General features: G+C 54.2%; 2 protein-coding genes across 3 annotated transcripts; one reads left to right on the forward strand and one right to left on the reverse strand.

Annotated features, from left to right (window-relative positions):
* Positions 1-13,129: 13,129 nt before the first annotated feature.
* On the reverse strand, positions 13,130-18,327 carry GALT (galactose-1-phosphate uridylyltransferase). Its single transcript, XM_059492530.1, has 12 exons — positions 18,264-18,327; positions 17,808-17,977; positions 17,656-17,731; positions 17,476-17,524; positions 17,109-17,238; positions 16,772-16,828; positions 16,342-16,464; positions 15,388-15,520; positions 14,874-14,957; positions 14,011-14,165; positions 13,820-13,912; positions 13,130-13,298 (listed from the first exon to the last, which is right to left on the reverse strand). Exons 1-11 carry the CDS (start codon positions 18,316-18,318, stop codon positions 13,856-13,858), a joined length of 1,089 nt encoding a protein of 362 aa, XP_059348513.1. The 5' UTR covers positions 18,319-18,327; the 3' UTR covers positions 13,130-13,298; positions 13,820-13,855.
* Positions 18,328-18,477: 150 nt separating this feature from the next.
* Positions 18,478-22,003, forward strand: SIGMAR1 (sigma non-opioid intracellular receptor 1). 2 transcript variants are annotated; one of them, XM_059492141.1, is made up of 4 exons: positions 18,478-18,628; positions 19,370-19,570; positions 20,084-20,176; positions 20,463-22,003. In XM_059492141.1, the coding sequence occupies exons 1-4, from the start codon at positions 18,478-18,480 to the stop codon at positions 20,687-20,689; spliced, it is 672 nt and encodes a 223-aa protein (XP_059348124.1). In that variant the 3' UTR covers positions 20,690-22,003. The 2 variants fall into 2 exon arrangements, with proteins under 2 accessions (XP_059348124.1, XP_059348125.1); XM_059492142.1 differs by lacking the exon at positions 18,478-18,628 and having other exon boundaries at positions 19,472-19,523.
* The last annotated feature ends 1,601 nt before the right edge of the window (positions 22,004-23,604 follow it).

Here is a 23,604-nt window from a genome sequence, read left to right on the forward strand (position 1 = left end):
CTGGTTTCACCAGGGTCCTGCATGGTGGGGATCACCCCCACCACCTCCTTTGGTCTTCTGTAGGGATCTGCTCAGCGCCAGTTAGGCTGAGGCAGAGACTGTAATGAGGAGAAAATTAAATCATGAAACACTAATAATTATCAGCATCCCAATTAGCTGACACTGATGGCAGCCAGCCATCAGGAGCTGGGGGAGGAGGGCCAGCATCCCTGCAGCTTCTGTGCCTCAATGGCCACAGAGCTCATCTTCACCCTGCACAGACCCATTCCTCTCTGAGGGCAGCCACGGGGGCACATGTGAGGACAACTTTCTCTCCTTTTCCTGGCTTTGAGACAGCATTTCACAGCTGCAATTGCTGGACTGGAGTTTGGAGACCCGCGACGCCTTGTCTGCTTGAGAGCTGTACTCTCCTGGTGAGTTGCTAACAGCTAAGGGATAAGGAGGAAGCAGAGGAGCCAGTTTAATATCATTTTCCTTGTTATTATCTCTCAGCTTTTCCCCAGCAATTTGCTCAAACTTGTGTAAAACTCCTTGCCAAACAAGCCCCTGCCCAAATAGACCTTCATGTCTGCAGGACTCTATTTATAACCAAGATCCCATTTAGCAGATAAGCCAAGGGAATTCAAGCAGGATTTAAGCTAAGCAGTTATCTGTGACCAGCGGCCACAGTGTGCATAGCGTCAGATTTACTGGGGATGGGAAGGGTGGAGGGGCAGGAGAGCAAACAGCCTCTGGAGCAGCCAGCCAGAACCCCCAGGGATGCAATCGCTGCTGGCACGGACACTGCTCACAGAGAATTTGTGAGCAGCCAAAAAGCAGTGAGCAAACCCCTTTCCCAGGGATCTGGAGAGATTTCTGCACACCCCAGGATCCTGCAGGTATCAGCACCACTTCTCCTCTCCTTCTCCAGCTTCACACCACCTTCCCAGGCGTGTATTGCTGGCAAGGGTTTCACTTGTCTTCCCAGATAGATATTACAGCCTAAGACGATGCACTTAACAGGGTTGTGAAATCTGCCATAAAGTTTACTGCCCTACATCAATATAATGCCCTGCAAAGTTAATATGGAGGTACCTATTTTATAACAAGGACAAATAAAAACAGATCCCATTAGCCCACGGCATTAGGAGCTGCATTTCTGATGGCCAGATGCTGCAATGAAATGGGTGGAGAATATTAATACAAGTATTATGGAGCTATGCACATGTACATACACACACATATATATATACACCTATATAAAAATGAGAAACTATTGAATTTGCTCAGATGTTCTGTAGTGTTTGGAGGGCTTCATTTCTACGCTGCAGGAGAGATTGGCTGCAGATCCAAAGCCATTTCTCTGCTATTACACCATGTCAATTTTTCACCATCTCAGAGGCCCTTGTCATAGAAAAAATTGATAAGTTTAAATTGATCCAAGATCAGAGTTAAACACCTGGACATAAATGTGGCAGAGAGTAAAAAGCAGAGAGGAACCAGTGACTTCCCATGCAAAGCAGTGGCATTGGGGTCAGACATTCAAGGTGGAGAATCTGAGAACACCTCTGGCCTCTCCAGGAAAGTAGATGGCTCCTAGAATTAGAAATTCCCTGCGTACCTGTGGGTATTTCCATGCTGAAGGGCAGTGAGATGGAGCACTGTGCCCCCTGGCTGTTCTGTACTGATGCCCGTGGGGTTCAGCTGGCAGACTGAGCATCCCTGGGATGAGATGGGGCTGCAAACCCAGCAGTGCCAAACTGGACCAGCTCTTGCAGTCCCAGACCCTCACCAACGCCCAGACAGGCTCCAGCCCAGCAAAACCAATATGCACACCCTCAGCTCCCCTCTGCCCCAAAGATTTTGACAGACATATTCCTAAATTCTCCATTTCCAGCCCCAGCATGTCCCTCTGGTTCAGTTTGGCTGCAGCTCTTGGGAGAACTAGTGAGTTTTCCCAGGATCTCTTCCAGTGCCTTCCCCAGAGGACAACAGCTGTCCCAACAGCCACCAGGAAGGGACTGGGTGACAATCATGGCACTGCTTCTCACCCCCAGAGAGTGGACACGAACACCTCAGCTTCCCAGTCCACCAATGTTTCTCTCAGCCCAGGTACACCCACAGCATCATCCCCATCCCAGGCCGATCTGTTCTCTCCCTCCAGACACCATCCCCTCAAATTGTTATGGATATCATATTGGTCCTATTGTAAAGTGCTGAAAGATGTGAAATAAAAGGTATTAAATGCAGTCAAAGAGTGGAAAGACTGTGTCAACTAGACTTGCAGGAGTGATAAGAGGTTTTGCTTGTTTTCCATCCACACGAAAGTCTGCACATGGTGCGGTCTGGAGAGCACAAAAAGGGGAACAAGGACCAAACCCTGACTGTGTCCACCCTGGCAAATATGAAAAGAAAGTCTCATGATGTGGTGAGCCCCCACTGGAAGCCCAAGAGATGGATAACATCAACCTGAAGCTGAATAAAACATTAAAATCCTCCGATAAGAAAACACTGTGAGGAATTACTTATACATCACCACCACCTGCTGGGTACCTCAGGAAGGAGCCTCAGACACGGCCACCCCCCCAGGCAAGGTCACCCCAAAAAGTATGAGGGACCCCACAAAAGCAGCTGCTTGCCTCTCTGGCAGGGATCTCAATGCAATCAGAGCAGTCTCACACCGGCAGTCTGCAAGCACCAGGGGACTAAAAGCATTTGTGAAGCCAATCTATTCTGTCAGTACAAGAGTCCCAGGCAAAATAACAGGCAGCTGGTGGAGGATGGGATTAATAAAGAGTTAAAAAAAGGTAAAATAATTAGGGTCCTGCTCGTGGGGCATATGGAGAATGGGGCTTGTCAGAGCAGCTTGCTCTAATTTTTCATGGAGATTACAAATTTTAGTGAAGAGAGATAATAGCATTGCTGTAACGTACTTAGGCTCTTGTAAGCCATTTGATCTGCCCCTGCCTGACACTCTGATTAATAAACCAGAGCGACAGCGAATCGACATACCACACGAGATGTGCAGGAAAGCAGCAAATGAGGACAGCCAAATGGGATTAAAGGAGGGAAACAGCCTCCAAGAGAGCGTCTCCTGGGGCATCCCCAACTGCCATCCCTCTCACATGCACATGGGATGCAGGAGAGGAGATGTGGCCCTCCTGGGACTGGGCTGCACTGACCATGTGGGCCCCTGGTTGGGGGCAGCAGCTCTGCAGGGATCGGTGCTGCCCCGTGGGATGTCCAGCTCAGTCCTTGGGCTGTTGGAGCTGAAAAGGCTTTGTGCAGCCCTGGATGTAAGGCAGGATCATGCCAGCACAGAGGCACGCTGTGTTTCTCCAGCCCCAGGGAATGTGCATTGCCAGGATTTGGGTCTGGGGAACCTGCCAAGGGAGACTCTCCCAGGAAGAGAGCTGTGGATCACACCCAGCAGATCTCCATCCCTGCTGTGCCCTCACAAATCCAAATGCTCCTGCCTCGAAGCATAACTAGAAGTGGTTGCTAATTAAGGGTTTACACTAAGGCCTCACCAGTGGGCTGCCCTCCTTCCTCGGGAAGTTACACAGAGCATGACAAAGTCATGAGAGATGATAAGGGGTTGATAAGGAGGAACTGGGGAGTGCTGTGCTGGAGGTCTGGGCTGTCCCATCTAAGTTCCGCTTCCCTTGCACCACTGGACTCCTCTCACCAGCAGCCCCAGAGAGCCACAACACCAGAGCTGCCCCCACCACCTCGGTCTTTATGCCCCAGGTTCTGGCTCCAAATCTGCCACACCAGTCCAAGCACCCTTCCCAGAGCACTGGAAAAATCCCAAAACCAAGCCCTGTCCTTCTGCAGCTCACATGGCCCCTCTGCTCCTGCCCTTTCTTTGGGGAAGGGCCAGGCACTTTGGGCAGAAATGCTTTTTCATCCAGAAAATGCCAGTTCATCAAAACACTTCCTAAGAAAAGGTCACTTCAAACAAATTTCTCTTTCCAAAAACCTTCTGGGGAAAAAAAAAAGAAGACATGTAACATTTCAGCTATCCTGTTTCAACAGCTTTAAATGAAAAATAAATATTTTCTCCCTCACCCCACCCAGGTGCCAAATGATTTCATTTGGAAATGCAAGATCGTTATCTTCCTTCAAAAAAAAAAAAATCAAATAAAAAAGGATGAAATCAAAAGAAAATCTCTGGAAAAAGTTAAAATTAAACACTCCACTGAGTCCAATGCAGCAAGTGGGAGTTGGGCTGCATTCTGCCAGGTTCCCTGGTGTGGCTTTCATCCCAGTTCGGGGCAGGACAGCATTCCCAAGCCTTAACAAGAATCCCAGGACAGTGGAGCTTCTTCTCATGACCCACACTAGCACAGGCTTTGCAGGACACGGTGACACAGCCAAACATCTCCCAACCCATGAGGTTGCCAGGAGCAGAGACCCCACACCTTGTGACATGCCAGAGCAGCAGAGTTTCGGGGGCAAAAAGTAGCAATGGGGCTGAGGGACCCCAAGGGGCTGGGTGTCTGTGGGATGCAGCCCAGCCCCAGCACTGGAATGGGAAGCAGGAGGCTGGTGCTTCCCTTACAGCCTCCCCACACGTGCTTGCAGTGCCCCGACAGCATCCCCAGCCCTCAGCTGTTACAGTTTAGGCTGCATGGGGAGCGGGAATGCCAGCAATCAGGCATCCAGAAGGGAATCCAGGCCCGATTCAATATTGAAAGAGGAAGGGCTTTGAAAGGAGTATGCTCATTTCCCTGTTTTGTCCTTTGCCAAGAAAACAGGAGGGATGGAGGAAGGGGCAAAGGGGTGGGGGGAACAGTGGAAAAAATGTCTTGGCTTGGCCCTCTCTGCCTTTTATCTCATGGGCAGCCTGCCGAGACAGGGTCTTCCCCCTGCTGAGCCCTCTGGCAGATCAAATGAAAGGAGAGAAGAGTTATAACCCCCCTGACTGTGGCCTCCTCCCTTCAAGGAAAAGGAGAGGAGGAAAAAGCAAATGGCCCCATGATGCCAACAGTTCACACCCCAGCTGGATGGGAAACATCATGAAAAGTCAGCTCCCCAGCATCCGTGGGGGGCCAGGAGACAATCTCCCCAGCCAGCAAAGGGAAGTCCAGAGAGATCCAGTCATGTCCCCATGGAGGGGAGAGCACTGCTCCACGGCCTTGAACCAAAGGGGAAGGTTACCAGTGGTCCTGGCAAGTATATAACCCACAAGGTTCCCACTGTGCCTGTTCCTCCATCATGCCAGACCTTTCAGAGCCAGCTTCAAGCAAATAGCCTAATTAAATGCCTTTATTCCAAGGACTCCCTCTGTGTGTTTGTGTTTTTGTGGATTAGCAGTTAATACAGTAAGAGGCTTTATTGTTACTAAATTGATTTCATCTTTTTTTTCCCCTTCCTTCTGGAGGCTTTTGTCCCATCTTCCCACTCCCCAGAGTGCTCTCCCTCATCACAGGTTTTCCCATGCTGATCCTCACCTGCACTTCCAGATGGCACTGACAAGGGTGTGGTGGTGAGGAGATCACAGCAGGAACCCCTCCATCAAGATCTGAGGGACTAATGACGTGGAAGGCATTCTTTTTTAGGGTAGACATGTAAGTAAGGGAGCACTGGCTGTGTTATTGTATAGGGCAGAAGAGACCCCTGCTGTTAACGGGGTGTTTGCCTTGACAGCAGGATGGACACAAGCATGATGAACACAAGAAAAAATCTCCAACCATCCCCAAACCAAGACCACCACATTTCCCAAGGCAAGGAGGTCACAGTTCCCCAGAGGTAAACATCAACTCCAGCCCCACCTGCAGACCCCTGAGGATTGCTTGGCAGGGTCTGTGCAATCCCACCATCTTCTCCTTCCCAGTGCAATTTAACTTCCCTACATTGTCATTAAATCATTAACTGCCTGTAGCATGTTGGCCCCGTGTATGACTGCAACATACCCATGTGGAATTAGGATCAAGGAATTCCAGACTTTGATAGCCCATCACCCACTATGTCCAGACTACTCCAAAAACTCACAGTGTTCACAGCTTCTTGCTGTGGTTAATTAGAAATCAGTAAATGCAGTCATTATGAAGTCTGGGACCTGGATACCCTTCTGGGCTTCCCAGGATGGGCACACACCTGGGCTTCACTTTCCTTCCTTTTTTTCCTTTGCCTCTTCCTCTTCCTTTTTACAGCCTGTCCGCTTCTTCCTGCTTTCCCTCCTTCTCACTTTCCTCCTTCCCTCCTGTTCTCCCCTTTCTCTCCATCCTTCTTGCCCCATGTTCCCTGTCCTTGCACACACCAGCAGAGCTGCCCTCTTCCCTTCCCCTCCCTGGGTAGCAGGAAACGAAGTCATAATTAAACTTGGCTGGGAGGAATGTGAATCAAAAGTCTGTTAAAAAAGAAAAGAAGCGAGGGTACCTGTGGGATTACGTGAGCCAGAAAAATGCAAAGCCGGCTTCCAGCCGCCCATAAAATAGATGCCGTCTCCTTTCCCATTGGCAGGGTTTGGCTGAACACAAAAGGCTAAGAAGAGGATTTTTATGGGAGTTATTTATAGCCTGGATGAATAGTGGTGTGTCTGTCAGAGTGTTTCTGCCTCTCAGCATGAGCCCAGGGTGCCAGCCTCGCTGGGTGAAGCCAGTGGGCTTGGGGATGGCACCTGCAAACGGGAGACCCAGGCAAACCTTCCTCCAGGGACAGAGGTGACGGCAAAAGAGGATAAATCAGGACAAGAAAGGATGGGAAGCAGAATCTGAGGGCAGATGTTGCTCTACCCCCAGCAGCTTCACGTTGGCCAATGTCACATGCACCTGCCTGGTGACAAGCAATGGGCTGTTCGGCCCACAAGCCACTACTCCAGGTGGATATCCCTGGGACATCCATTGTTTCCCCCTTCTCTAACCTCTTCACTTCTAGCCTGGCTGCTTTTCCTCTCCCCTGGTTTGATGGAGATATCTGACAAGCCTTCCCCCCCATTTGCACCAGGTGCCAGCTCAAAGATTCATCTCTTTGTGAACGAGATCAGTTTAAAATCATCCCAAACTCCATGAAAAGCTCAAAAGTTGGCAGTTCAAGAAGTACATTCATTAAATAAAGAGAGGGAGAATAAGAACAGGCAGAGAGGAGGGGGAAGAAAAAAAAGATTACCTTGCTGAATTAATCAGGCTTCTCTATAATGTTCAGCCTCAGATTTTATTTCCTGTAATAAGCCCATTAATACGGGTGTCTATAGCAGGGGGCTTTTAGCAGCAGGCACCATTAGTGTAACGAGGAAGGGCTAATAGAGTTTTATTGGAATTTTTACTCCGACATCACAGCCTTTTAAAACAGCTGTCTCAATAGGCATTATTATTCTGATTAACATTTAGACAGCACAAATCATAGTGATGCCCTTGGTGTCCCACAGGTTTTATCATAATCATTCCGAGTTCCTGATGTGTCGGCTAGTCTTTTCCAGGGCGGAGGGAATTTCAGACCCCAGCAGAGGCTGGGGGTCATTCCTTTTCTCCTGTGCCAATGCATCTGCTACTTCTGAGGTGACCTGACGGGCTGTGATGGAGCAGGGTCCTGCTGCTACTGAAGCGCAGTGGAAGCAGCTGGAACCAGACAGATACTTTTTGAGCATCTCTGATCCCTAGAGGAATTTGAAAGCGGGATGGGAAGGGTTAAAAAGCAAGCTGGCATCCTGGGGACCCATCCTGGCTTCGCTCTCACTCTGTTTCCTTCCTGTGTGAGAATTAAAAATTTGATTTTAAAAATTAAATTAAAACTAGGTATTTTTATTGTCTGAAATTAAATATTGAGTCAGCAGTCTGGGCGTGCTAACCCAGGGGTTTATTGCACAGCGCTGTTTGGGGGCAGCAGCCAGTCCCAGTGATGGGAAACCTTTTTCCTCATATCTGTGCCAGATGGGACAGAGCCATCCAAGCCAGAGGAACTCAAGGGTGTCACACTGAGGATATCCCAAGGATCCTATAAAAGCCCTTGCAGAGCTGTCACAGGGGCCCCCACTGCCTGGTCACAGCTGATGTGGTCTGGCCTCTGTGCGATTGATTGTGTTTGAGCCATGGGGAAACTGAGGCACAAGAGGGTGGCAGTGCCTTTTCCACAGGGACAGCACAGGCACCCAGGAGTCCTGTCTCCCTGCCCAAGCACAAAGCCATGAGGGAGTGGAGGACCTGCCCTGATATTGAGATAAATGCAGGCAAAATAAGTGAGGGATTAAACACTAGAAGCTAACAGGCTGCAAATGGACTTTTGGCTTTTATTTGTCGAGCTTTGTTTCCTGAGGGCAATTTATGAGGATATTTTGTGAGATTGAGCCTGTCACTATGTGTGGGGAGCAGCAGCTTGTTCATCTCTGCTCCTGAGGGGCTCAAATCACCTTAGGTACATTGAAGCAGGTGGTTTGGCTTGGAGCTGGGCAAGGGAGCCCCAGGGGCACCAAGGAGGCTGGAGATCTACTAATTACTCGCTTATTAACACCTAATTAGTATCTCTCCACTTCCTCCTCTCTCCCAAGGGCTCTGCTTCTGGCAGGAGTCACCTCATGCCCAGGCACACCGCAAGGGATGATTTCCCACCTCCGATCCATCCTGGCATTGCAATGTCTTGCTGCTCCTGGGGCTTTGTAGCAGACTTCTCAGCATCACTCATGATAATTAGCAAATATATAGAGATTTCTTCTCTGGAACATCAGGATGAAGGGAGATCCCTCCCCACGGGGCAGGCACAGATGTCTGTAGGCTTTCACAGCTGGCTCCAGCAGCAGTGGTGTGCCAGGAACAGCCAGGGTGCCCAATCCCAGCCATGCCAGATCCTGGGTGCTTGCAAGGGCTCCAGCTCCTTCTCCCAGCCTTGGCACTGCTGGTGGATAACTCCCTTTTGCAGGCAAAGATTACCTTCCCTTTGGCTGCCCCCATCCCAGGGCAGTCCCCTGCTCTCCCACCCACACCTGCTCCCCTCTGTCCCCAGACAGTTTTGTTTGGGTTGAATCCAGCTGGAATCTGGATGCTCCTGGTGTTTCTCTTGCTCCAAACAGAGGCTGCTGACTCTGGGATGGGTTTTCAGGATGGGAAAGGCTCAAACCTCACGCAATGACAGGACCCCACGGCCAAGAGCTGAAGCCCCAAGGTACCTCCCCAACACCAGGCATGCAGGAAATTTGGGGGGCCAGTGCTTACTGAGCACATGGATGTTGTAATGTGACAGTATAAAATTACATGTATTATCAGATGATTAACCAACTAAATTCCAGCCTTGGGGCTGCCATCCTGAAGTCCATGCAGAGCTTGCTAGGCAGCATCCAGACATCCCACTGTGTCCACCTGAGACCAGCAGCCATCCCACAACTCACGGTGCCCAAGGGCTCTGAAAACACCTTGCAGGAAGGACTCAGGGACCATCAGCAGAGGAAACATACCAGCTGTCTGAAACATGGGCAAAACACCACCAAAATTGTTTCCTGCTAGTCTGAACTCCTGCCAAGGAAGCTGCCAAACCCAGGGAAGGTGCACCACGTGGCCCAGGACACAGTGGGTGCTCTTTGCTGTCCCAGCTGCTCTTGCATGGCCAGCTAAGACAAGATCTAAAAGGGATCTGAGTTTTGATTTGCATTCTCCTGGCACACAAAATCTCCCCACTGCATGGAGCCTGCCTGCTTCAGGGCACCAGAGTGTTTAGCATCTGCTTAAAATTATTAATTGTTTTCATGGTAAGTGCCTGATGATGTCTTTTAAATAGAAATGTGAGGGATTTAGTTTTCTCTCCCTTTCTGTTTCCCACCTTCCTCTCCTTTCTTTCTCCCTCCTTTCCTCCATTTCTTTCTTTCATCCTTCCTCTCTTCCTCCCTAAAATTTTACTAATTTCTTCTAATTCCATTGCCAAAACCCCCAGTGGGTGACAGCAGGAATCCTTGCAACTCAAATTCTTCTGGAATCAGGGTTGCAGGCAGCAGCGGACAAGAAGAAACTCAACAATAAGGGCAAATCCAATAGTAAAACTGGAATGAAATGACAGCCATTAACCTGGTATCAGGAAGGACAGTAAAACTGCAGCATGGCAGGAGCCAGCAGGCCTCAACTCGTAACATTTCTTTCTGATTAAAACTCACTGGTCACAGATTACCTTCCTTTGCTCAATATTTTATTGTCTCACCTGCACTGGAAGGCAGGGGGAAGAGGAGGAGGGGTGGGCAGGACAGGATCTGCAGCCTGTCTGCAGCTCTGCAGCCTGCGGCAGGTGCCAAGGACATGGACACCCAACCAAAGGGCACAAACCTTCCCCTTGCCCTCCACCATGAAGTGCTCATGCCAAATGGTGCCTGTCCACCATGTGCCTCCCAGAATGGCACCCAGGGCTCAACCAAGGCCACAGGAGCAGTCAGTGTCAAAGCTGGGAGTGCTCTGAGTCTCCCAAACATGCACAATGTTGGACACAGCCACTGCTACAACCTGGGCAAGGACATTGGCTCATTTCAGTAGAGACAAAGCTTCCCAGGAGCTTTGGGGAAGTCACATCTCTTGGCAGATTGACCAATTTCTTTCAGTGGCATCAGAAAATGGGACAAAAATGAAAATAAATTCCTGGCCTCACCCCCACCAAGCATCTCTGTACATTTGGATCCCCAACTGGGTGTATCCCTTGCTCCTGGCAGAGCATAGCTTGTGCTAGCCTGGCACAGCAACATTCTGTCCCTTTCCTAATCCCTCACAGACCCATTAGCACACCACAGAGGGACCTATCCTATGGGACCCCAGTGGATTTTAACTCATTAATTCCATGCTTGAGTTCCTTTCACTCTCCCTACCCCCTGCCCTGTTCATTCTTCCAGAGCAGCTCAGGGCAGCGATTGCAGAGGATGTTTCTGCCCTCATGCTGGGAGATGGAGATGCAGGACAAGGATGACCCAGTCACAGAGATACTTCTCCCAGGATTTCCAGCAGCTCCCCTGGAGAAATGAAACAGCATCAAGGAACGTCCTTATGGAGAATCCCAATGGGCCTCAGCTCCCGGGTCCAGAACAACAGCTGGGTGCCCTGCAGGCCCTCCACTCCCTCATCCCTCACCAGCTGGACTTTTTTAATCTCCTGCAATAAATCACTTTTTAATTACAAGTGGACTGCAACTACCAAAATATAAAAGGCTTGGGGCTTTACAGCACACCAGCGATAGCTCCTATGAATTGCAATGCCTTTGAATCCCCAGCAGCTCCATTTGCACCACCCTGATGCCTCCCTGTGCCATGGAAAAGGCTCATTGCTCCCTTCCAGCCTTACACAACCCTGTGCACAAGCCAAAAGTATGAGGGCAAGAGGAGGCTGGAGCTGTTGTGAGGAAGTGGCGAGCTCAGCATAACCAGGGTCAAGCTCTTACACCTGGCACACTCCCTCCTCTTCTTCCTTCAACTGCTGCTTTCACCCTGTTTCAGATTTCAGAGGGGGATTTTGTTTTAACTAAAAAAAAAATCCACCGTCAAACTAATTCTCAGGCCATCTCTGAGATTTTTTAGCAGCAGATAAACTTGGGCAGCTGGTACCTGCAGCAGAGGGCACCGTGGCACGGGCACCAGCCCCCCTGAGCACACACTGCTCCCCAGCCTCCATCCTAAATCACAACACAACAAACAGGCTGTTCATTAGGTGCTGTTTAATTAAGCAATATGGATCCTGCCTCGATATTTACAATCCCACTTGCCCTGATTTATTGAAGAGAGTCCCGTTTTCAGAGACGGCGACTGTAAAGTTTAATACCGCTTGACTTAACTGCGAGTTTCATTTACGGCCGCGGGCCGAGGCGCAGCATCCCGGGGCTGGGAGCCGCCGGGCCATTAAATCACAGCTAACTGCCCGTGCCGGGAGATGACTAGCTTCGTTACAACCGGTTCAGCGGCTAATTACCCCGAGCTGGATTGCCACACTTAAGGCAATTTGTTGCCGCTTCCCCAGGACCCTGGAGAATAAGCGGGGAAGTTGGGAAGTTGGAGCAGAGGCACTTGTTGCAATGGAAAAGGCTCATGATCGGGATGGTGGCAGAGATCAAACGGACTCTGTTTGTCCCAGGAGGGGAGAAATCAGTTTTGCAAGAGGCCAGGCTCCCAGCTGGGCAGCCCCGATGCCCTGGTGAGGGGTGCTGTGTACAATGATGGCTTCAAGCTCAAGGGTCAGCCACCAGCTCCTCCCCAGAGCCCCAGAGCACCTGGGGAGGGCTGAGGTCAGGTGATGGCATTTGTGGGCTCTGGGATGAGGCAATCAGACAAAAAGATAAAACCAGCATGTAGGAGGGCATCCAGCATCACACAGGCAGGAGGCCCTTCCATCTGTCCCAGCCCCACGGGGAGCGATGCACGGATGGGGCACGGGGAACACGGCCCTCCCCAGGGACTGCCGTCTTGGAGGCGGGAGGAGAGCACTTCTCTCGTAGCAAGGTATTTCTAGACCCCAGGAGCACACTCACAAACTGGACAAGGAGAGGGGTCTCATTAGAGAGCTGTGAGAATGGCTCATTAATGACAAATAAAAACTATTTGTGAAGGTGTGAGGGTTCACAGTGCTTGGCATCCCCCCATATCAGCTGTGGTGGCATCACTGTCCATCACCTACCCCTGCAGAGTTCCAGGGCTTTCCTGGAGGGAAAGGGAGGAGAGCAAAGACAGAGGTGAATACAATATCCCCCAGCTCAGCCCAGGGTCCAGGCTGCCACTATCCCACCCCATGGGTGGGCACAGCAGCACCAGGAAGAGTTGCACCACCAGGTGAGTGATGAACCATTCCCTGGCTGCATCCCAGCAGCCCCGTACCTGTAGCAGGCAGCATGAGGGCTGCCATCAGCAGTCCCAGCCAGAGAGGATGAGGACGAACAGCTCCAGGGCTGACCAACTCAGCCAGCAGCCCCCGTGCAGCAAGGCTGCCAGGGCTCAGCCCTCTCCCAGGAGCTGGCTAGGCCTTGGGCTGCATGCATTCTTCCTCTGCTTCCCACTCCTCCAAAGCCTGCAGCGCTCAGAGACAGACTCAGAGCTCCCCCCAGGGAGGAAGAGGAGGCAGCGCAGAGGCAGGGACACAAGCAACAGGTACTGGGCTACCAGCACAAACCCTGAGCCCCGTGTTACCGCCCACCTGGGGTCTTCACCAGAGACCCCAAACCTCCCACCTAGGGCTGAGAGCCACGAAAGCACAGGCAGAGGCACTTTGCTTCAGGTTTTATTGTCCAGGGGGGTTGTGCCCCTCCACGGGGCAGAAGAAATCCCAGTCCCACCAGTGAGACTGGACTGGTAAGGAGGGTAAGCCCTTTAGTGGTGGTAGGAGCATGGGGGCAGAGACAGAGTCTGGGATGGTGAAAGAGACAAGGAGCACCACCTACACAAGAATGCCACAGGATTAGACCCTGAGTCCCCAAACAGGCAAAACCAGTCCCAAAACCCAGCCAAACTGTGACACGGTTCAGGAGAATCTGGGAGTTCAGAGGACTCACAACCGACATGAATTCCCAGACCTCAGTTGTCACCACTCCCAGCTGACTCGTGGCCTCACTGAGCACACCAAACGATAAAATCTGAAACCTCTACTCTTAGTGCGGCACTGTGAAGACCACCACTAAACCACGCCCCTAAGTGCCACATTTACTTTTTTTTTTTTTTTGTTAATACTTCCAGGCTACAGGGATTCCACCACTTCTGTGGGCAGCCTGTTCCCATGTCTGACCACCCTTTTGGTGAAGAAATATTCCCAGCATCCAATCTAAACCTCCCCTAGCACAACTTCAGGCTACTCCCTCTTGTCCTATCATTAGTTATCAGCGAGAAAAGACCAACCCCCACGTGGCTATGACCTCCTTTCAGGTAGTGCTGGGAAGCAATAACAACCCCTCTCACACTCACATCCGAGGACTGGGTGCTCTGCTGCTCCCATCACACCTACTCAGCCCTCTTCTTGTAGTGCACCTCGGGGAGGCTCCTCAGGCGCTCAGCTGCCTGCAGGGCACAGCACAAGGGACAGCCGGGGGCTGCTCGCAGGCACAGCCCTGGCACACAGCCCCCTGGGTGCCCCAATCCCCCTGAGCTGCACCCACCTGCTCCGGGGTGAGGTCCCTCTGCGCCTGTGCCAGCATCTCGTACCCCACCATGAACTTGCGGACGGTGGCGGAGCGCAGCAGAGGGGGGTAGTAGTGGGCATGGAGATGCCAGTGCCTGCAGTCCTCCGCCAGGTAGGAGCCTGTGGGGGCTCCTGCAGGGGGTAGATGTCGGAATTCAGGACATCTGGCTGTCCTGGATGGCCAGGATCCCTGCCAGGGGGCTCAGAGACCCTGGCACAGAAGCCCAAGACACCCGTGACTTTGATTATGACCCATGGAAAAAGTTAACAACTTTATATGAGGATCTGCAAGCCACAAAAGTATAAGTAGAATAATAATCAGTTTGTCATGGGGAGAAAAATAGATTTTTGGGGGTTTTTAGAATGGGGGTTCAGGGGGCAAGATGAAGGAATCTGGGTGTGCCCAGCCTTCCTCCTACTTCTTCTTGGCTTCCATCTTCTGCTGTGATGTTGGCACTTTTAGATCAGTTTAGAGTAGAAGCTCACTGTCTAACATAGGTGACAGGTATTAGAAAGTAATTCTAAATATTGTACATGTAGTTTTTAGTATAAAAAGATAACACCACCCTGGGGGAGGCAGAGTGCCTCTGTCTATCCTGCTGAGTGCACCTTGGCAGGTCAGGAGAGAGAATTTTATATATAAGAAACAATAAACAACTTTGAGACTGAGAACTGAAGAGTTCTGACTCCTTCTTTGACTGCCTGGCTGGGAAAAGAGACTTTCTAACGCATCTGAGGGTCACTCTGACCAGCAGAGATCCCGAGAGGTAGAGGCACTGCATGAGCCACAGGGAAGAGACAAGGATGGGGATGAGAGGCTTGCAGAGCCACGCCACTCACCGTGCCAGCCCATGGAGTAGGGGAAGGAAACTTCGAAGAGGTTGTCGTACTTGATGAGCAGCCTCTGCATGATGGAGGCCAGGCCTGCAGGAAAGTGACAGTGGTTCACACGCCGAGCTGGCCAGCAGCTTGTCAGGTGTGCAGTGGGGTCACCCACAGCACCGTCCCTGGGTGGACATCAGGGACAGGCAGGAGGGATGCACTTGGGAATTCTCACCCCTCCCCACTCACACAGGGAGCCAGAGCAATGCAGCAGAAGAAGCCTCCCACCAAAACAGGGAGCACTATGTGCTTCATCACCCCAAAAATACACAAGTGCCACGAGAAGTGCTAGTTCTTATCCTAACAACTAGTTCTTATCCTAACAAATCAGAGGTGCCATTCCCCTCCCCAGCTAAGCTCGGCAGCTCCACCCCAAGGACACAAGCCCTCCAGCACCAGCATGGCTGCCTCATGACAAAGGTCAAGCCCAAAGGATGTGGGATGGGGTACAACAAAGCTCAGGGCCACTCACTGTCCCTCTCACTGTCACTGAGGTCCTGGAGGCGACAGACATGGCGGCGAGGCAGCAGCAGGGTCTCGTAGGGCCAGGTGGCCCAGTATGGCACCACGACCAGCCAGTCTGCATTCTCCACCACCAGCCGCTCCTGCAGAATCACAGAATCAGCCAGGTTGGAAAAGACTTCTGAAATCACCAAGTCCAGCCTATGATCTAACATCACCTTATCAACTAAACCATGGCCCTGAATGCCACACCCAGTCTTTTTGACTCCACCACCTCCCTAGGCAGCCCATTCCAACGCCCAATCACTCTTTCAGTGAAGAATTTTTTCCTATGTCTAGCCTAAACTTCCCTGGCACAGCTTAAGACTGTGTCATCTTGTCCTGTCACTGCTTGCCTGGCAGAAGAGACTGACCCCTCACTGACTAAAACCTCCTTTCAGGGAGTAGCACAGAGTGATAAGGTCTCCCCTAAGCCTCCTTTTGTTCCAGGTTAAACACTCCCAGCTCCCTCAGCTGTTCTACATGTGGATTGTGTTCCAGATCTTTGACCAGATGAATCTGAGCATCTCAACATCCTGCCTAAATTGAGAACCCAGAACTAGACACAGCATTTAAGGTGGAGCCTCACAGTGCCAAGTACAGGGAAAGAATGGTTTCCCTGGTCCTGCTGGCCACACTATTCCTGATCCAGGCCAGGTGCCATTGGCCTTCTTGGCAACCTGGGCACACTGCTGGCTCATGTTCACCCAGCTCCAACCAGCACTCCCACATCCCTTTCTGCCTGGTCACTGTCCAGCCACTCTGTCCCCAGCCTGGGGGGTGTTACACACAGTGCTTGATGGGGACACACAAAGTCCCAACTCCCCAGGGCATTCCTAGGGCCCATCTCCTGGGGGCTGGGGAGCCCAGCCCAGCACACACCCAGTTCCCAGGGACGGGACACAGACAACATCCATGCCTTCACCTTTCGGCGAGCCTCCTGCTCAGCATACTCCAGCAACATAGGCACGCCGTGCTGGCTCAGGTGCTGGCGCTGGCTCCGGTCCTCCAGGCTCGCCTCGTTCGGGAGGAAACTGCTGGCCCACACCTGGGAGGGACATTGGGGCACAGGACTGAGGTGCTCATAGTCTCATAGTCCGCACTTGCAGGGGTATCCCTAGTCCTGCTGCTCATCTGGAGGTCCCTGCTGCCACCAGGTGGAGAGTCTGGCATGTGACAGGCACAAGGGAAAGTCCTCAGAGGGAGGGTGACAGGACAGACATAGGGGAATCCTCACTGTAAAAAGCTTCGGGACCAGGGTAGGGTGACTGCCGTTCACATCTGCCCCCAGGGTTTGTTGTAAGGTCACCACAGGGACCTGTAGTTTAGCCAGGTTAGAGGTGGGACAGCCTCACCTGGCAGTGGGGGTGCGGGTTGGAGCAGCCCATCATGGCTCCCTTGTTCTCGAAGATCTGTGAGAAGAGGAAGAGGTGCAGCCAGCAGGTCCCAGCCACAGGGCCCCCGCAGCAGGCTGTCCTGGTGTCCCCAGCACAGCAGGGAACCAACCTGCAGGAGGACAGAGCCTCACACCCAAGGGTGTGGAAAGGCTCAGCAGGGCTCAAAGGGCACAGAGGACACAAAGCAAAAGGCCCACACACAACTTGGATGCTCCCAACCCCAAGTACTGCCAGAGTATCTAGTGCTGGCCTCCCACCTTCACCCACCAAAGAGCAGCCCCCAGCAGCCCCACACCTGCACCCAGGGGTAGGAAGCACCCAGTTCCGTTGCCAGCTCTGCCCACGCATCGACGACAGCCCGGATCTCTGGCAGGGACATGAGGGGCAGCGTCAGGTCCGACCAGGGGTGGAAACACATCACCTTGCTACAGAGGAAACACACTTAGCTGTGACTGCAGGTGTCTCCAGAGACCCTCACAGCTTTGCTGGGCGCAGTGGGATGAGGAACAAGGGACAGGGCCAAAACCCCCAGAATGACCCCAAAACTGAACAGGTGCGTACAGTACAGGCACTGCATGAGGGGAGCAGACCCAGCCCAGCACCATTCCACAGCTTTTTGACAAATTGTGTCCCAAACCCGCTGGAGCCATGTAGGTACTTACCACACACCCCGGGCTGAGGCAGCTCGAAACAAGGGGTGATCATTGTCATCTGGGGAAGGACAGAGAGGGGACAGAGAGAAAGTGCTGAGGCAGAACCCAAGCCTCTCCAGGCTGCCTTGCAGCAGCACTAGGCCCCAAGTCGGGGGGTCCCCAGCAGCCTGCTCTGCTCCCCAAAGTTACCAGGCTCTGGAGCATCGGGCTGCAGTGCAGGGAAGTCATTTGGGAAGACGAAAGTACCCTCGTACTTGGGGTTCACCTGCCGGGGTGAGAGATGGCATGAAGGCAAGAGGGGGTGGCAGGGGCAGCCCGGGTCCCTGTGTCCTTGGTGGTACCTCGCCGTTGGCCCGGGCGGCCCCCGGGCAGAGGGGGTTGTTGGGGTCCCAGCGGGGCACATCCTCGGGGGGAGGCTTCTCAAGCTGACCCTGCCACGGGCGCTTTACCCGGTGGGCCGATACCAGCACCCAGTCGTCCCGCAGCGGGTTGTACCGAACGTGCTGGTGCTCTGTGGGCAGGGAGAGCAGTCACAGACCCCCCCCCGCAATGGGGGCACACGCACCCCGCCCGCCAGGCCTCCTCACGGGGCAAGCAGGACGGTCTGCCTTATACACGCCGCCTGATGCCCTCCCTCAGCTTCACCCCTCCCTCAGCTTCTCCCCTTCCTCCCTGTCCCAGCCCGGGAGCCCCGCTGCTCTGGGCAGGGAAGGTCCCCGCAGCTCCCGTCCTGGGGCCGTGCTGGGCCCCGCCGGGGGTCTGAGAGGAAGGACGGAGGAAGGCAACCCCATCCGTACCGCTGGCACGGAAGCTGTCGCCCGCCTCCGCAGCCCCTGCCAGCGATGCCTCCATGCCTCCCCACTCCCGGAAACCCAGCGGGCCCGGCCCCCTCAGGCTGCCGCCCCGCCCCGCCGCGCCGGCGCAGCCGCCCGGGCCGTGCGTGGCGTGGCCGCGACGGGGGCGGTCCCGGCCCGGGTCCCGCTCCCGGTGCCGGGGGCGGCGGAGCGCGGCATGGGCGCGGCGTGGGGGCGGCGGGCGCTGCGGGCCGGGCTGGCGCTGGGCGCGCTGGCGCTGGTGCTGCAGGGGCTGCGCGGGTGGCTGGCGGCCAAGCGGTACGAGTTCAGCCCCGCCGAGATCGCACAGCTTGCCCGGCACCACGCGGGTACCCGCCGGCCGTGGGGACGCGGAGGGGCGGCGGGGAGCGGGGCCGAGGAGGGATGGCGATGGGGATGGGGATAGGCAAGGGGTTGGCGAGGGAGAGAGAAGCCGGGGACATGGCGGGGAGCGGCGGCCTGGGCTGTAGGGGGGAGGCGTTGCGGGGACGAAGGACCGAGGAGAATTCGGTACAGGGGGATCGGGATCATGGGGGGAATGGGGAATGGGGCTGGGGTCAGGGAGAGGCAGGGAGCTGGACCTGGGCAGCGAGATGGGAGAGGGAGGGGATCGGTTCCGGGGAATAGCAACAGGAAAAGCGGTGTGGAAGATGGGACTGGAGCAAAGGGGAGCAGGGCAGCGGCATCATCCAACCTGGTTGGGGCTGAAGCTCCAGGTGGGTCAGGCCCGGAGCTTCAGACGAGGGCTGTCCCTGTCGGGCACAGGCAGTTTGGCCAGAGCTGCATGTCACCAGGTCAAGGACACTGTCACGTTATTTAGATTTCCCGTATTGCCCAGCACCTGGGTTGGGCTGTAGGACTGGAGCACCCGGTGCTGCTTATTCTCCGTCACCATCCAGGGAGGCGGTGGAGCTGGGTCAGCGGGAGCTGAGGGCTGGAGGGAGGAGATATCTTCCCAAGGCAGACCTCTCCAAGGGTGCACTGAAACCCTGTGGCTGTGCAAGGGATTCGGGCGTTGCTTGGGTGAGGTTTTTCTGCGCCAGGGACTTACAGTGGCCGTGGGTGTGCAGGGCTGGACCATGAGCTGGCTTTCTCCAAGATCATTGTGGAGTTGCGAAAGAGGCACCCAGGGCACATCCTGCCGGACGAGGACCTGCAGTGGGTGTTTGTGAATGCGGGTGGGTGGATGGGCTCCATGTGCCTGCTCCATGCCTCACTCACCGAGTACGTGCTGCTCTTCGGGACAGCTGTCGACACCGGGGGACACTCAGGTAAACAGGGGGACCGGGCTGCTGGCAGGGGAGTTCTCTCAGCTATTTCTACTCCATTCTTCAGGTGCAGCTGGCCATGGTGTGCCCAGCTCAGGGAGCCCACTGCTTCACTACTTGTATGGGGTGAATGATGCTGGCCAAACCCTCCCTGCAAGGGGACCAGCCCCCATAGTGTCCTGCAGCATCTGCAGGTCCCCGTGTGTGACATGCTGTGTGGCCAGGACTCTCCGTATCCAGCTGGCAGGCGATGGCAGACATCTCATCTCCCAGTGCTTTAGGAGGCAGCAAATGCCAAAGAAATTGGAAATAATGGGGCTTAAGGACACTGAGCAGCCCTGGCTGGTGGTGTATGGCTCTTCACACAGACAGTGAGGGTACCACAGCTGTTGGTGCTTCTTGGTGTATTGAGGCAGTGGGGTTGCCATCCTGACCCTCCTGCTCCGCGATTCAGACCTGGGCTCCTGTGCTGTCCCTGGCAGGGAGACTGAGGCAGTGTTGTCTGTCCTCCCACAGGTCGCTACTGGGCAGATATTTCTGACACTGTCATCTCGGGGACATTCCGGCAATGGAAGGAGGGGACCACCAAAAGTGAGATCTACTATCCAGGTAAGTGCAGCACTATGGTGACCTGTGGGCTGCATCCATGTCTTTGGGGCACAGCTGCTTGCTGTCATGAGGCCCTTCCTTTGAGCTGACAGAAGCCAAGAGCTCAGGGCAGAGCAGTTTGGGTCCCCAGTAGCACATCCCAGCATCTCAGTGGGTGGCAGGAAGAGAAAAGGGAGCATGGCTGGGGTGGGGTGGGCTCAACCCTGCAGGCTCTAATCCCATGTCTCACATTTGGGTGTGATGTGGGGCAGCCCCTGGGAGCTGTGCTGGTTGTGTGTTTTGGCAGGCGACACCATCGTGCACCTGGCGGGAGAGGCCACGTCAGTGCAGTGGAGTGCAGGCACCTGGATGGTGGAGTATGGCCGGGGCTTCATCCCCTCCACGCTCGCCTTCGCCCTGGCTGACACCCTCTTCAGCACTCAGGACTTCATCACCCTCTTCTACACCCTGCGTGTCTACGCAAAGGGGCTGCTCCTGGAAGCAAATGCCTTCTTCAGCACCTTTGGGTGCTGAGCCCGTCTCACCAGGGCACCCTGCTGAGCCCAGTTGGCTCCTTTCCTCCCAGCCATTCTCTCTTCCTCCCCGAGCCCAGGTTCTAGAAGAGGCAGCAGGAGATCCCCTGTGCCTTCCCCAAATTGTTCTGTCCTTTCCCCACAGGCCAACAGGGTGCCAGGACAGAGGGACCTTGGCAGTCCAGCAACACAGAACGTCAGTTCTCTTTACTACCTGCCTGTCCCTCCTTTCTATCGGAGTCACGTCCTGCTTTTCCATCCCTCGGGGCTGGAGTGGTCTTGCAGTGTACAAACACCCCTGTGTGCCCTCAGCATGCAGCAGGAGAGAAGCTGGAGCTGGCTGTCCCCGGGCCCCAAAAGATTTCCTCAGCTCCTGAGACATCAGGGGAACGATGCTGCCCTCAGGGCAGGGTGCACAGGGTAGGCCAGACCAGAGCACCCATTGCAGAGGTCGGCCAGTGAGTCCCCCTGTCTCTGGCAGCCTGCCGGGACTGCGGGCAGCGCAAAGTGCTGTGTCCAGCTGGCAGCGTCTCCCGTGGCTCCATCTCTGCTGATGAGGGTTGGCAGCACACAGTGTCACCCTGGCACAGGGCAGGATCTGCGCTGAGACCCCCTGGCAGTGGGGGGATGCCCGGCTTCTGTGTTGGAGAGCCCCCTGCTCCCCTGTGTGTCACCTGCCCTTGGGGATAGCTGGGGCTGGAAGAGGGTCACTTCCCCCCAGCCTGGCTTCTGTGCTGGAGGGCCCCCTGCTCCCCTGTGTGTCACCTGCCCTTGGGAGTGGCTGGGGCTGGAAGAGGGTCACTTCCCCACAGTGCTCTCCAGGCAGTGCCCCCCAAGGGGGAAACCCACCGTCTGTCGCCTTAATGGAGACCCCGTTCTGCGTGGCCTCTCGGCTATGCACGCACCTGGTGTCCTTGAGTGCCCAAATGTCTGCACTAGCTCAGGATGGGATCTCGCCCCTCAAAATGCTTCCCCTGGCTGTGAGACCCCCTGGGGACAGCCACTCTGCTCGGCTCCCGGCATGGGATCCCGGCTGCCAAGAGAGTGCTGTAATCCTCCAGCCAAACCCAGATGTGCACCCTGCTTGCACCCCTGTGGTCAGACCCGTGTGAGCTCACTGCTTGGTGGAGGGCTTTCACCTCCATTCTGCTGCCAAACACACGAGTGTGTTCCTGGCCACCCAGGCCTGTAGCATGTTGATTCTCCTGCTCCCCGGACTGTCCCTATTCTGCTGACCAGCAGCCCTGCACACGGGCTAGTTCTTAATTTGCTACCTGAAAAGAGATACCAGTAATAAAGTTGTTCATCCCACATACTTAGGTTTCTGGGTGAGTCTCTGTAGCATGCTGAGCCCTGGCAGAGTGAAGGCCAGCTCCAGCCTCAGCAGCAGTACTGCTGACGGCTGGGTGTCCCTGGGGAAGCTGGTTCATCACCCCATTCAAGGTCCCGGGAGCTGGGAATATATTGCTGGGCAGGATCAGCCCTGCCTCAGCTCCCGGGGATTGGCAGAAGATGGTGCTGTTACTCCTCTCGCCACCGCAGTCACTGGTGACCAAATGCCTGGGCTGGAGCCAGGTGCCTGCTTCCATGGGCAGTCCTGGAGCTCAGGGGGCTTCATCCTTTTGAGGGATAGTGGCAGTGCTGAGAATGGTTTGGACCCACACACAGTGGGTGGTTTTGAGAGGTTTGCACACACACACACAAGAGCTGCACATATATGGTGTCAGACACATCACGCATGTGTGTGTTCACAGATCGTGTGTGCATTATAGGTAGAACAATTTTCAGGTGGGGCTGGCACACATTTAAAAATGACATCACATTTATAAACAGGCATTTATCACACATTTATAAACAGGTATCTCCATACAGAGCAGCTGCAGGTGTGTGAGTGCTGGGGCACATGTGGGTAGGACATGTGTGTGCGTGGGTGTAGCCAGAAGAGTTTTGTTCCTCTGTGTGTGCGTGCCCATGCAGGTGACACGTGTGTGTCACACCTGTGCGTGTGCACAGCCTGCAGTACACATGTGTGCTCATGGATGGGCAGGCTGTGTTTTCGTGCGCGCGCGTGTGTGTGTGTGCACGCGCACACGCACAGGCAGGCTCTGTGTGTGCACATACGTGTTTTCCTGTGGCTACCAGGCCTCCCTGGCCCACCCCAGGCTGTTCCCCGGGGTTTGGCAGGGCCCCGTTGGGGCACACGAGCAGTCCCACCCGAGCTGGCCCGCGTGGCAAGGCGCTAACTCAGCAGCTCGTATCAATACCACTCCACTTACAGCGAAGGCCGCGTAATGAAAATCCAATGGGCACGCTGGTGGGAGTAAATAAGTATGCCATTAAAATAAGAAAATCAAAGCTCTGGACAGGTCTTTTCTCTTGCCCATTGATTTCTTTTATTACGGAAATATTGCTGCTAAATAACATTAGTGTGAACAATCTCAGCAGTGTTTTCTGTAGCGCCCGTGTCAATAACTCCACACCAGGCGGGGGATCCCCCCCAGCCTGGCTGCAGGGCCAGCAGCCCTGTCTGGGGGTTCCTTCCTCAGCATTCCCAGCTCAGCTGGGAAGAAAGAAACCATGACAAGCAGAGAAACCACATAGCACAGGGTAGCTCAGGCAAATGCCAGCAAGGTGGAGCTGGGCATAGACCCAGGAACCCTGGCTGCTCTGCTGCAGCAGGAGGGGTTGTCCCCATCGCAGCACAGAGCACTGAGTGCCAGACATTCATTAAAGGGTCACAGAAAGCATCCCTTTCATGTTTGCAACCTCTTAATCAGGTAAGTGTCTCCAATGACCAGCAAAGAAGGGATGAGTTCTGGACACAGCAAGTTCTGCAGGCTGTTAGTGCCTCTGCTTCTTCTTCCCGTGCATCTTTATCCATGCCCAAATCTATGCTGGCCTGACCCAGCTGCCTGC

The sequence above is a fragment of the Ammospiza nelsoni genome, chromosome Z (genome assembly GCF_027579445.1).
Source record: "Ammospiza nelsoni isolate bAmmNel1 chromosome Z, bAmmNel1.pri, whole genome shotgun sequence".
Taxonomy (NCBI): Eukaryota; Metazoa; Chordata; class Aves; order Passeriformes; family Passerellidae; genus Ammospiza; species Ammospiza nelsoni.